Source organism: Podarcis pityusensis, assembly GCF_964106645.2.
Source record: "Podarcis pityusensis genome assembly, chromosome: 10".
NCBI lineage: Eukaryota > Metazoa > Chordata > Lepidosauria > Squamata > Lacertidae > Podarcis > Podarcis pityusensis.
Window position 1 is genome coordinate 32888735 of NC_138035.1, and position 14507 is coordinate 32903241.

General features: G+C 43.2%; 1 protein-coding gene across 2 annotated transcripts; it reads left to right on the forward strand.

Annotated features, from left to right (window-relative positions):
- The first annotated feature begins 229 nt into the window (after positions 1-229).
- Positions 230-12444, forward strand: WBP2NL (WBP2 N-terminal like). 2 transcript variants are annotated; one of them, XM_080971933.1, is made up of 8 exons: positions 230-389; positions 4259-4367; positions 5613-5748; positions 6774-6866; positions 7157-7366; positions 7910-8050; positions 9283-9359; positions 10582-12444. In XM_080971933.1, exons 1-8 carry the CDS (start codon positions 331-333, stop codon positions 10627-10629), a joined length of 873 nt encoding a protein of 290 aa, XP_080828059.1. In that variant the 5' UTR covers positions 230-330; the 3' UTR covers positions 10630-12444. The 2 variants fall into 2 exon arrangements, with proteins under 2 accessions (XP_080828059.1, XP_080828060.1); XM_080971934.1 differs by lacking the exon at positions 230-389 and adding an exon at positions 689-928.
- The last annotated feature ends 2063 nt before the right edge of the window (positions 12445-14507 follow it).

A 14507-nucleotide genomic window follows, 5' to 3' on the forward strand; every position in this document is an offset into this window, starting at 1 on the left:
CTGGAAGGGACCGCAGGGTCATCTAGCCCAACCCCCCGGAATGCAGGCACTAAGTCCGGGATACATTTGTTAGATCTGAATACGCCGCTGAGTTTAGGCTCTTTATTGATTTTAAGCTATGGGGAGAGCTGTCCCTGCGGCTGAAGGACCCAGACACCCGGCTCTGCTCGTTTCCCTCTTTCCCGGCGCGCCCGCCCCATTCCCCGCCCCACCGAGAGGCGGGCCTGTGCGCCGTGAGGTCACGGCCGCGGCGAGGCCACTCGAGCGCCGCTTCGTATAAGGGACGAGGGAGGAGGGCCGTCTCGGTCGGCGGCGCTATTGGCCGGGAAGATGGCGGTGAACAGGCACCACTCGGCGGGCGGCGGGGTGATCCCGCCCAACGGGGAGAGGTAACTAAGGAAGCGAGGCGAGGGTAGACGTGGAGCGGGGGAAGGGGGCGCCATCCCCGGCCTCGGGGGTCGCCAGGGGGGCCCTCGCCCGGGTTTATTTCGGAGGAGACCGCGGGCGGCTTCTCGAGAAAAGTCGCCCCTGGTTCGGCCACCGAAAGCAGCGCCAAATCTCTCCCCAGGAATTGCGATTGTGACGCGCGCGCGCAGCAGTTAACTGCCCGTGTGAATGCTGTTACGCAGGGCATACCCCGTCCCCCCTTTCCCTCCCGTGCCGCCTTCCCTCGGGCTCCTGCCCGGTTGATGTTCATGGGTGGGGGTGGGCGAAAGTTTTAAGGGGTAAACATCCCTTGATCTGTGTTGTTGTGGGTAGATAAACTCGCTCCCTTGTAGCGCAGCCCTGAAGGTGTTTACTCGGAAGTAAGGCCTTCTGTTTTGCGCGGCGCCCACTTGCCCCTTCGCATACTTAGGGTCGGTGCCTTAGGCGTAAGCTGCTGCGCAGGCTGATTCAGTTCGTGACATTTCCTCCTCTTCAGCCCTCGGTGGGTGTGACCCTAATCCGTGCTTTCCCTTTGTCATGTGCTACACGCAAGTTACACGTTGATCCCCCGCAGTATGAGAGAGTGAAGATCAGCGTACATTTATTTCTTTAATATTTCGCCGGCCGGGTTGCCACTTTACCAGAGATAAAGTGACTAGCATGCCAGTGAAGCATAAAAGAAAAATGTCGATTTTACCAGTGTTTACAAAGTAATACTAAAAACAGTTACATTCCTTTGAAGCATATTTGGGACATACTAAGCAGATGGGCTGTGGGCAGCCATTTATCCCCTACAGTGAAGGAGATATCCAGTGTTTGGGGCAGCCGAGAACTCTCTTGAATAAAGATACCTTGCCATTTTTTCCTCATGAAGAACTGGAAAGTATCTTAAAAGTAAGGGTGCTGTGAATTGATGTATACAAGTGTGGTTCTCCAGGTGGATTTAGTGTCAATTTTTACCTCACTGGGTAATTGTTATCAATTGATAACAATTGTTATTGATAACAATAATCAATTTATAACAGTTGGCCAAAAATATTTATGGCAGAGCTCATCTTATTAATGTGGCTGTGATTTTGGTCCTACCCAAATCATGCATTTAAAGCATGTGACTTCCCCCAAAGAATAATGGGAACTGTGGTTTAAAAATGTTAGGAAATGTAGCTCTGTGAGGGGGGTAAGCTACAGTTCCCAGAATTCTTTAGCAGAAGCCATGTGCTTTAAATGTATGGTGTGGTTGTGATATTCAAGTTGCTCTCTGCCTTTTTATGTGTAAACAGAGCACCATTGGTTTTTTAGGTGGTGTGAGCATCAGTCTCCTGCATCTGTCAAAAATTACTTGCTGGATTGGCAGCATGCCAGAAAATTAAACTTTTGAATGATTGGGCCTCAAATTGTATCTAAGGGAAAATAATTCTTCCAGCCTGCTGGCTAGTTCACTTGATCTGGTAGACTTCATAGTTGTCTTCTCAAGACTATAGATGTTGTCTGGCCAGGGCAGACGGAAAAGCTCTTGATAACCATCACAATACTGGTATCTCTTTCTTACCCTTGTTCCTGTTATTACTGGAATTGACATGTTACTTTTCCAATGTAAGCTAAATTTGACAAATGGGGTAGACATCCCTTCTCTGTGCTGTCCCTATTCCTGGCACAGGATTCCTGCAACAACTCACTGCTGAGATTTGAGCTACCATCTTAGAATCACAGAATTGTAGTTGGGAGGGACCATGAGAGTTATCTAGTCCAGCCCCCTGCAATGCAGGAATCCCAACTAGATCATACATGATAAATGGCCATCCAACCTCTGCTTAAAAACCTCCAAGGAAGGATGGTCCACCACTGCTTGTGGGAGTCTTTTCCACTGTTGAACTGCTCTGTCAGAAAGTTTTTCCTGATGTTTAGTCAGAAACTCTTTTCTAATAACTTGAATCCATTGGTTCATGTCCTACCCTCCAGAGCAGGAGAAAACAAGCTTGCTCCATCAAAATAATCTGAATATGGCTATCCTATCTCCTCTCAGTCTCCTCTTTACCAGGCTAAACATACCAACTCCCTTAACTGTTCCTCATAAAGTTTGGTTTTCAGACCCTTTATCTTATTGGTCAGTCGCCCTCCTCTGCTCATGTTCTAGTTTCTCAGTAACCTTCTTTCACTGTGGATATTGACAATTATATTATTCAGTTGATTATTCAGCTGAATGACCAAGAACAATAAAAGATGAGTAATGGTGAAGCCAAGTGCATGTTAATTGTACTTGCAAATTATGAAAAGTGTAGCACAGAGTCCAGTTTGTTTTCTGAACAGAAGATCATGGTTAGGAGAATTTCAGATGCGGGAGAAAATAGACTGGCCCAAGACATTTTGGCACCTGAGGCAAACCACACAATGTCCTCCCCACCAGCAGGGAAGAAGGGGTGAGTGAAGATCTACATCAGGAACAAGGATGGTAGCGCCTCTTATTTGCTTAGAGGCTGTATGTGGCAGGGAGTCTGCTGAGGAACACAGCTGATCTGGCCTCCTAAGAGTGCCACAGTTGTCATGGTCACAGCAGCAGCAGCAGCAGCAGCAGCAGGCGATGCCTTTCTTGGAGATCAGATCTGTGGATCCTTCCCTCTGAGGCAGTCGTCTCACCTTGCCTCATGCATGAGCTGGCCCTGCTTGCAGGCAAATTTATATGTTGTTGCATATTGTTTTAAGTTTCTGAAAGCCAATGGAAGCATTGTTGCATTTTTGAAAGATGAGCTGAGCACCTATAAACGACAGTCACAACAGGATTAATGATTTCAACTTAATTATTAACAAGTTTAGGTTTCCACTGTATTGACTGTTAGTGCATCATTTGATCTATTATTTATTAATTTTTTTGTCCCACAGCACCTGTGCTTCAGGATCGCTTATAACAAAAAACCTGACACTATAAGCCACAAGACCAGTTACAGAACAGAGCACGCAAACCTTGTTGGCAGAATGAAATTGAGTTGACTTAGAAAACTCTCACTAATTGGTTCTGGGCTAACAAAAGAGCTGGAAGGGAAGCCAGAGCGAGTTAAATCAGTCACATGATTCTTAGCTGGTCAGTGAGAGAGCTAAATTGAAAGGCATTGCACAGCTCTTTCATAACCTGTTCGTGAGCAGTAGATCACCAGTAAAATTTCCCTGAACAAGAAATGGTTTAGGGGTATCCTGATGAGAACAAAGACTGTTCATATGGGAGTTTCTGTAGCCTTAATATTAGCAAGTGTTCGACACACACTTGGAAGAATGCAAAATGAGAGGCAGCTGTAGAGCACATCACATGGGGATCTGCCTTGTCAGGATAGAGCTCCCAGTACTGCTCAGCTGGCAGTAAGGGGAAGGGGTGTTTTTTTGTAATTCCCCCTATACAGCCAAAATCAGTTCTTCAGACTTGGGGAGGCTGGGGAAGGGGAGGGGAATTGCTAACCTGTTTTTTCTCCTGTTCACTAATTGAAGCTTTATTGTCAACTGAGTAACACGGTTGGATAAAACCCTCAGTTAGGACTGGGGGGGGGGGAGTCCCTTTGCACAAGTAGAATCCCTTGTTAGGTGAATCCTGTCCACTGGATTCTCTCACGTCCTGCTTTAGACTTGAAATGTCAGGAGAATTGTGTTCCCGTTTAGTGTCTGAAGGGGAAGGCAGATATATCTGCTGAGTTGGGTTTTACTTTCTGAACGACTGTCTGGGCTTCGCAATGGCTCTCCCAGTGAGTATAGTAGAGTTGGTTCTTCACCGATCAGTACAGTACTGGCATGTTTTGCATAGCCCACTAAGAAATGCTCACGCGGCCATATTTTTTCTCCTTCCCTGAAGCATTCTCAAGCACTGTAAAGATGTGGAGCTGACCTTCTCTGATGTGACTGGCAAACCAGAGATCTTCAAAGGCACCAAGAAAGGAATGGTGTTTCTCACTCCTTACAGGGTAAGTCTTGAGTGAGGGCCAGTTGCATCTTAGACACCTTTTGAAGGGTCATTCAGTCAGGACAGCAGTCACTTGTAGTTTATCTAACTACAGCTAGTGTGAGATTCTTCAGTACATTCTTTTCTATACTATTAGTGTATTTTTCTACATTACTGTGGTACCTCTGGATGCAAACAGGATCTGTTCTGGACCCCCGTTCGCATCCAGAAGCGAACACAACCCGTGTCTGCGGGTCATGATTCGGTGTTTCCACGCATGCTCTTGACAACATTTTGAGCATCTGCGCGTGTGCGAGCGGCGAAACCCGGAAGTAACGCGCTCCGGATCGCTGTGGAGTGCAACCCGAAAATATTCATCCCGAAGATACTTCAACCCGAGGTATGGCTGTAGTTGAAATCATAGAGTAGAAGTAGTTTTCTTCTTTCAGGCATTCAGCATGGCTACTACAAATTCTGAAATTTTCTAGATTATTTTGTTCTGAAATTTCATGTTAGCTTAAGATACAAGAAGGCATTCTGACTGACACAAGATGAAAACTGTTTTTGTGGGTTGTTTGATGTTCTGCATAAATCTATCTTTAAATACTGTTCAGAAACTTTTGCTGGTATAGAATGCCACTTCCTTTTTCCAGCCCCCGCCTCACTGGCCTTACTTTGAACCTTCCAGGAGTAGTGGTGTTGTTTTGCCTGGTTGGAATGTGTCCTTGAACTCTGATAGTGCCAGGATGGAGGACAGAAAGAGTGCGTAGAAACTAGCAGACTCAAGAGTGTTCAGAAAGAGCATGGGGCACTTGGAAGGTTACCCAGAAGAGAATTAGGTCTCAAGATGAAAAAGATTCCCACCTTCTTTCTAAAGTGATTAGGAATATGCCAGCAAGAGGTCTTAGTGGGGAACCTCCATGTTCTTAAAAGAGGCCTGTCTCAGCCCAATTTTGTAGACATTTAGGGAAAAGGTGAAGGCATTTGAGTGGGTGGAGGGACTTCTGTAGAAAACTGGTTATGATTTCTTATTTTTTCATTTATTTTAATAAATATTAAATTAAAATTCCTGACTTAAGTCTTCGCTTGATTGTTTGATATGGGGGAGGGGGGTTGGCTTTCTCTCACTTTGAAGAATTAGTTATTTGTCCTGGATTGTTTTGTACGTAGTTTTATATTCCATTTTTTTATCCCTGTGTTAGCTGCTTTGGGCCTTGTATAGAAGAGACAGCACGTGGTATAAGTTTGATAATTAAATGTATTGCAGGTTATTTTTGTGTCCAAGGGCAAGGACCCAATGATGTCCTTCATGATGCCCTTCTACAAGGTGAAAGGATGCTCCATTGAACAGCCCGTATTTTCCGCCAATTATATCAAAGGAGTGATAGAAGCAGAACCTGGAGGTATGTACTACATCTTGTGGTGACGAATGTATTTATTGTATCACTGAGTTTAACGCAAGTTGTGCCAAATCTGCTTCAGTGATTTATTTTCCATTGGTGTCTCATGTGAGTGTCTCATGTGAGTATCACATGTTAGAAATGAGTTTTTCCTGTGAGTTTGTATTGTTTACTAAAAACACACCCCTCCCTGCCGAGTTTGATTGTGTTTCAGCACTCCTTTTATGAACATATCCTCTTGGCTTGCAAATCATTATTTTCATTGTAGCTAGTGTAGTGATGAGGATTTTCACTTCAGTCTTTTTATTATTATAGCTTGATTTGGGAAGAGGAAAAAGTTGTTTTATTTCAGAAACATATTTTTTAAAAACTTTCATTTCAGTAAATATTTTCTTGCCGAGTTTTGAAGGATGCTTGCTGGAATAAGAAAGTGAAAGATTCTGCTCGTAGAAATTCTTATTTTACTTTCTAGTTAAGTTCCAGACCCTGATTAAATTAATAAATCCATGGAAAACATCTGACTTATTGGTCTTTCAATCAAGTTACCCATCCTCCAGCCTTATCAAATCAAATGCTAATTTTATGTAGCTCCCCCCCCCCCCAATACTACCTGAAATAAGATGAATCTTCTTTGTATCTGTAAGGGGGTGAAACTTAGTTTGCAGGAGAAGTACTTGATGGGTTAATCCTTGTGTTGATACTATAACTTGGTTGAAACTATTCTTGATTTCACTTTCTTACCCAGAAGTGACCAACCTGTTGTGCTCCCTCCCCCTCCTTGGTGTTGTTAGATTACAGTTTCCATCATTCCTATTGGCCTTGCTGGCTGGGGCTGGTGGCAGCTGAAGTCAAGCAACATCTAGAGCTTCCCCATCTGTTTTAGTTACCTTTCGTGCCATCAAATTAAAATAGAAATGTTTTCATTTGCCCAGAAGCATACGGGTCCAAATTAACTCTATTAACTTTTATCTTTTCAATCTCTTGGGAAGCTGTCTTAATTAACATTTAACCTGACTTGTTTGTCTTAGGTGGCTGGGAAGGACAGGCTTCATTTAAGATGAGCTTCTTCAGTGGAGGTGCCATAGAGTTTGGGCAACTGATGTTCAAACTTGCTAGTGATGGTAAGATTCTCTCCCCTGCCATTTGCTGCTTAATCTGTATTTGCTTTGCTTTCTGGTTTTGCTAGCAGTAGCTGGCCTCTAGTTAGTCTGGCTGCTTCCATTTACTGACCTGTTCATTTTCATCCTCATGGTTCTGTCCTGCTCTAGGTGCAAAACTGGCAAAAACATCAACAATGGAAACGAGATAATTTTGCCTTAATCAATTAAATGTAGACTGATTTAAGACATCATCATAAGAAGTCCAGGGTTTCATGTGCTGATTTTAGCTTACTAAACTTATTTCTCTTCAGCTTCTAGGGGAGTACCTGCCCAGAGTTTTGGCTATGGCTATGCACCTGTTCCTGGGGGCTATGCCCCTCCGCCTTTTCCAGGAGCATATGCACCTGCACCAGGGGCCTATGCCGCACCACCACCAGGACCATACGGTTATATGCCTGCACAAATGAATGGATATGGACCTGCTGCACAACCTATGGGATATCCATATGCTCCTCCTCCAGGTAAAAATTCCGGCAGATTGCATAAAAGATTGTCACTCAAAAAAGGGCAGTAGTATATACGACCAGACAATATATATAACTATTTCATGTAGGTGAGATGACTAATGCTCAAATCTAGAGAATATCAACAGTAGCACGAAAGTGGAGGGGATCCTATTCAGTGTAGAATGCTTGGAACACAATAAACGTGGATTGGGTCATTTCGCTAAACAAAGTAAGACTTAGTCCTTGACTTCAAGTATTACATGCATTGTTTTGGTAGGTACATTCTCCACAGTACATCTGTATGTGGTGACTCAGCCTCTGCTTCTGCCTTGCTTTCTATCCAGCCAGTGGGAACAGTTGCTGGATCAGTATGGACTATGTAGTTTGAACAGCAATTGTCTCAGTTTAAGCATGTAACTGATATGGGGAAACCTCCCTGAGAGCTTATGGAAAAAGAGGATGAAATGCAGCATGGGAAAATCCTGTCCTGGGGAACTGCTCCTCCTTGAATATTTCTGTGATGCGTGTCTAGACATGGCATCTGTTATCTGTCCTCAGGCATGTATCCAGCACCTCCTGGGATGAACTCCATGTACATGGCGCCTCCTCCTCCATACCCCGGCCCTTCTGCAGGACCTTCGGCCCCATCTCAGGCAGGACCTTCAGCTCCTAGAACCTGGACAGAGCCAGGAATGCCAGGTAAGTTTCCGTTTAGAATGGGGGGGGGGAATTGGATCTGTCTCCCAGTGTATCTTTTTTTAAAGTTTTGAATAATTTCTTTGTTGAAGAGAGGTGAACGGTTGAGCGTGAGGAGTTACCCTGTTCTAATAGCCATGACAGCCAAGGAAGCTGTGAAAATCTATTATTATTATTATTATTTATTATTATTATCACTATTTGAATTTATATACCGCCCTATACCCAGGGATCTTAGGGTGGTTCACAGAATAAAATCAAGATATAAAAGCACAAAATACCTAATAAAAATAAAAACGTCAACCCAATAGCACCCCAACATAAAAAACAACACATTTTAAAAGGGCATGGGATGTAAATTGGATCAACCAAATACCTGGTTAAAGAGGAACATTTTTGCCTGGTTCCTAAAGATGTATACAGTGGAGCCTCCAGTTACGAACTTAATACATTCTGGAGGTTCATTCTTAAATCGAAACCATTCTTAATCTGAGGTGTGCTTTCGCTAATGGGGTCTCCTGCTGCGTGTCTCCCACATGCATCCTGAGGCAAAGTTCGCTTCCAGGAGCACCTACTTCCAGGTTAATGGAGCTCATTACCCGAAGCAAGGAGGACGGTACGTAACCAGAGGTTCCACTGTAATGAAGGCACCAGGCGAACTTCCCTGGGGAGAGCATTCCACAGATGGGGAGCCACTGCAGAGAAAGCCCTTTCTCGTGTTGCCATCCTCAGAACCTCTCGAAGAGGGGGCACACAAAGGAGGGCCTCAGAAGATGATCTCAGGGTCCTGGTAGGTTCATATGGAAAGAGGCGGTCCTTGAGGTATTGCAGTCCTGAGCAAGCTCTCGGAAGGTTTTAGGATCCCAGAATGCTTGTTTACAGAATACAATCAGTCTAAATTCCAGGTGGCTAACTAATCCTGAAAAAACGTGTTGGGACTACTCTTTGTATAAGTGGATACCTCTCTCTCTTAAAATCTTGTCTCTTGATCTTTGTCTCTGTGGTCATTTTCTCCTGTTTCCTGTCTCCTCAGAATGAATGCTGTTCAGCATGTCCACAAACCAACTGCTGCTGAGTGTCTAGTCATGTCCTAATTCTTTCTTGCTGACACTGCAGAATCTGCTCTTTTGCCTAATCTAAAAATTGTGCTAAAACAAGCAGCATTTGCTTTGTGAATATAAATAGTGTGGATTTTTGTATGTTTAAAGTTGCTTGATTCTTTCCTTCTGCACTAGGTGGCAACAAAGCAACAGAGGCAACTTCCAGTGCATATTATAACCCGGCTAATCCTCACAATGTCTACATGCCTATGGTAAGGAACCTCAGTAGGTCTGATGGGTATAGGGAGGAGACATAGCAAGAACTCTTGCTATGCTAGCAATCAGCTGGACATAACTTGCAACTGGTTGAAGTATACAGTACAGCTTCTTACAGCACAGTAAGCATACTTGGTATCTTTGCTTCCTGTAGTAGAGATGCCAGCCGTACTAAAAAAATGGGAGGGCCAAATGTAACAGTACATAGGGACCTTGAGCTTTGCCTATTCTCCATCTGCATAAATGTCAGTGAGGACCTTCCCCACAAGGGCCTCCTTTACTTCATTCTCATGGCTGCCAAGCTCATGTTAACGCATTACTGGAAGGAGGCTGGTTAACTATCTGTAGACAGATGGTATGATGAATTTTGGAATGCAGCTCTGTTGGAAAAGATCACAAATAACATAAAATCCACAAGAGGCAAATCAGAATCTATGAAACATATTGCAGTTTCATAATTTGCTTCAAATACATCCAAATCTGACACAAGATGGCATCCACTTTCTTGGTACAAGATTATTTGATTGACCCACTTCTCCTTTTAGCTTTGATGCTATCTTGGAATAATGTGAGAAATGCTCACTGTGGCTTATTTCTTTAACCTGTACTGGCAGCCAACAAGACAATTTTTGTTACAAGTAATAACCTCATTTGTATTACTAGGTTTTTGTTCTTGCTTGGTTTTTAGTATATGTGATTAATGTTCTGTGTCACTCTCAGTAAGCTATAAAGCTGCGATAAAGAGCCATTTCAGTGGAAGTTTTACACACACACACACACAGAGAGAGAGAGAGAGAGTGTCTTGAATTCTAGGGGGGAAAGGCTGCATTAAAACAAAGTAAACCTTAAATTAGTTAAATTACACTACTTAGACAATCCGGAGTGCACCCCGCCTTTAAAAAAAAGGTGCCATTGCAGCCATGTGTTAAGTGCCATTCTATCATTGGCATGTGCAGATTATATAAAATTGTGTACTCCATCTTAAAGTGTATTGCTAGGGGGTACTAGACTTAAACTTGTATTGAGAGAAGAACAAGATACCTTGTGGGTTGAGGACCCTCATATTAGATGTCTTGCCCATTTGAACATGATGGCCCCCCAAGCATGATGATAGTGTGCTGAAACTATGAAATGAGCAAAGTTTTGATGTGTTTTGTAAAAAAAGGCGTCCCATGTACAGTGGATGTGCCACATTAATGCTGTCTCCATTTAATTTAGGATCAACCACCTCCTTATTCACCACCTGAGGAGAAGAAGAATAACTGAGAAGAGCCCAGGGGCTGTCCTCCCATGTTTTTGTCCTAGAAGATTTTGCCATTGCTGCCGTCTCCTCTTGGTTCTGTATACTCTAGGTCATCCTGTGTCACTAACCTGCACGATGTTGGGTGACTCTTCAACACCCGCTGTTCTTGAAACTTTCCTCATGGCAATACAAAAGAGCAGTGACAGTATTGCTTTCCTGAGTACTTGCTTTCTCTCCTGAGACCAGAATAGAACAGCCATGACTATTTTAGCCCTTGGTTTGACAGGAGAGGTGAAATATGCATAATGCAAATGAAGCCACTTCACATAAGTAGGAATGAAATACTGAAGCTCTTTGTATGGGACAAAAACACTCGTATAATGACACACAGATAGGAATATGACAGGAGTATTCTGCTTCCATGCATCTCTGCTTGTGAGCATCAGTTTGGCATGTTACAACTGCGTTAACTCCATGCATTAAAAAAAAAAATTCCCATGCAGTTTAATGCATGAGAGGGAATTCTATAAATATCTGGAGGCTTATCTTATTTTCTAGGAAAGTAGCAGAGAGGACTTATGGGGAAATCTCCAGTGATGTATAAAAAGATGGCCTGGGGAAGCAACCAAAGGGCTAACCAGTAGCTGTCTTTTTGAATCTGTCGGTGCATCTCCAACTTATCATGATGTAACTGCATCTGGCTCTGCAACAAACATGTTCTCTACACTTTTGCAACCTATCCCTTGCAAAGGGATGCCTGGTGGAAACTTACAATCATGTGAAATAACATGTAATAGGTTTCTCTTCTGCTTTCTCTTTTGACTGTTGGATCAGTGTCTCTAAAAGTGTATCCTGTCTTTTGGTATAGGGGACATTGAGAAGGTCTCACATTCAAGAGAGGCCAGACTATCTGTCTGCTCATCTAATTCCTAGTGCAGCTGAGAAACCTGGAAAGGATCAATTTATCTGAACTGGAACCAAAGATGTGGCTTTATGAAATTAGTAGTTTGGAGTTGAGGGGTGAAGCTAAGCAAAAAGTATAGGGTACAGAAAGAAGAGCAACCCACCTGTCAAGCATTCTGGAAACACAACCCAAGCAGAATGTCTTGGTCTCCTGGAAACCAGCCCAATCCAGGTCCAGAATGTCTTGGTACCCAGTAGCAGCAAGTGCAGCAGAGTCTATTTAATAGGAGAGGACTTTATAGAAAAGAGCTATTCTAGCAAACTCCTGAGAGATAGTGAAGCCATTTCTCCTTGCTCAGCCAGCTGAGCTAGGCACTAATGTAACTAGAAAGGGCTAAATGGTGAATGATGTGGGTGAGAGGAAGTATTGAAACTCACTTTGAAATAGAGAAAGGCATGTCAGACTTGCTTTTGAACAAAGTTGGAAGAGATGGCAAATGAGTTAGGAAGGGCTAAAAGGATGTTTGCCAGCAAGCAGCACACAATATTGTGGTTGCTTACATAAGATGTCGCTGGTTTAACTTTTATTTTTCACATGATAATCCCCCCTCTTATCTGTTCCAAAGAGAACTCTTGCTCCACATATAATGGAAAATATAACTTAAGTAAAGCCTAATCTCTTAGGATATCTTTTCCTCTCCTCTAAAGAGGCTATATTTTGCAAGAACCACTCATACTAGTTTGTATTCATGGATCCCTTTCTGACCATCTTCCCTTTAGTAACTGAGAATATTACTCAGTATAGCAGGCATAGGGTGACATTTTCTAATAACCATTTTAATCTAAATCCAAGAAGCTTAACCACTTTCCATAACTTAATAGTTTCCTCTGTAATATTTTTGGATTGCACTTTAATACAGAAGTATTGAAATCTTTATATTTGTATCTGTGGTGATGGTGTGGACAACCTGGTTTTTTGTGTGCATGTCAGAGAGAGAGAGGGAGGGGGGAGGAGAGTTTCTTCCTAAAGGAGTTGTATTAACTACTGTTCTGGCATGGCATTCGAAGAACTAACATGCAAAACAAGTAATATACCGTATTTTTCGTCCCATAGGATGCTCCATCCCATAGGACGCACCTAGTTTTTTTGGGGGGAAATAAAGGGGAAAAAATTTTCCTTTATTTCCCCCCCAAAACCAGGTCGGGGAACAGCGGGATGGCGGCGCTGCGCCTCCCCGCTGTCCCCCGAGCTTGTGGGGCTGGCCGATGTCTGCCAGAAGCGCGGGGCGCTCTGCTTCAGCGCGTGCCAGGTGGCAGGCTGCTATCCGCAGCGTGGGGAGCCCTGCGGGAACTCCTGCGGGCTCCCCAGGCTTGCTGATAGCTTCCTGAAGCCTGGAGAGCGAGAGGGGTCGGTGCGCACCGACCCCTCTTGCTCTCCAAGCTTCAGCAAAAGCCTGTATTCGCCCCATAGGACGCACACAGATTTCCCCTTCATTTTTGAATGGGAAAAAGTGCGTCCTATAGGGCGAAAAATACGGTAGCTGCCATTTGTCGAAGTGAACAGGAAACATGTGAGAATAATTCTGGATGCCTTACTAGAACACACACACATCAAGTAAAGGCACGGGGTTCTTTGAGGAGTTGGATCTCATTCTAGTAGAATGACTTGAAGCCAGCCTGGGGCCTGGTCCTCTATATATTCTTGGACTCCAGCTCCCATCAGCCCAGACAGCAGGGTGAATTGTAGTCCAGCAATATTGGAGGGCTAGAGGTTCCTCATCTTGGATATAAAGGGAGGAGTGGGCCCATGAATGATTCCCTTTCAGTTCAGTTATCAAGGGAGATCTGGGGTTTATATACAAACAGAAAAAAATCAGGTTGAGAAGTACATGAGGCTTTCCAGAACTTGACACACAGCATTAATCATTCCATTTTAAACTGCTATTCAGTTCTTTGTCCTTTATCTGATTCCTATAAAATATACTTCTAGAGGTAGGTGGATAACCTAAGACAAAAAGACCTTGACACAAGCAGAAAGGTGGTTTTATATGGTCGTTTTTCATTTTGACAAATAAAAAATGATTGCAGAAGGTAAAATGATAGTGGTGACAGCTGGCTCATCAAGTGGTAGCCTATAATATTCATGTTAGATTGTGGCTGCCACCAGTTTGAAACACCTTTGGTAACCTGTAGTTTTCATTGCTATACAGCACGTGCAGGACCCTACATTAGTCAAAGGAGATGCTGAGTTCACTAAACCCTAATTTGAGTATGTCTGACTAAGTTGCATTGTGGATCCTAACAAACTGCTGCAAAAATAATAGCTTGCATATGGAATCTGCTCCTGTGCCTTGCTTTGATTAGCATGCCACTCCTGGCTTTTTTAAAATAGCATGTTGGGGAAATGCTCTTAAAACAGATCTAAATCTACTTATTTTGCATATCTCCCGTCCCCTCCACAGATGACAATAGGAAGATAGCGGCCATCCTGAAATCTGTCACCCCAAGTTACTGCCTCTTTTGGATAAGGTTGCCCTTCTTAGATTTCTGGGGTGTATTTTATAGCAGCTTTACCAGTCCCAAAGGCTCCTTCAGCTCCAGTTCTGCCTCTGTACAACTGAAGTTTCCCACTGTTACACTTCCACCTTTTTTACCTCGTATAAACGTATTGAATAAATAACCACCCCATAAGAAAAAAAATTGGGTGGCTCACAAAGTAAATGAAATGAAAACTTTAAAAAATGTTATAGTTCATTTTAGCCTAAGAAGTTAAAACAGAGGCTGAGATTATAAAACAAGTCTTTATTTTATTTCACAAAATTTATATACTGCTTGTTTTTTAAAAAATCAACAACCCTGATTTAAAGTCATAAAAGACTTGCATGAACATCTGTGTGTACAATTAATGTTAATCCATATATACGCGTGTTTCCTATAACAATTTTGTAATAGGTGAGGTTGCCTTTAGCCCAAGAATAGCCTTTGAATAACAGGTTGG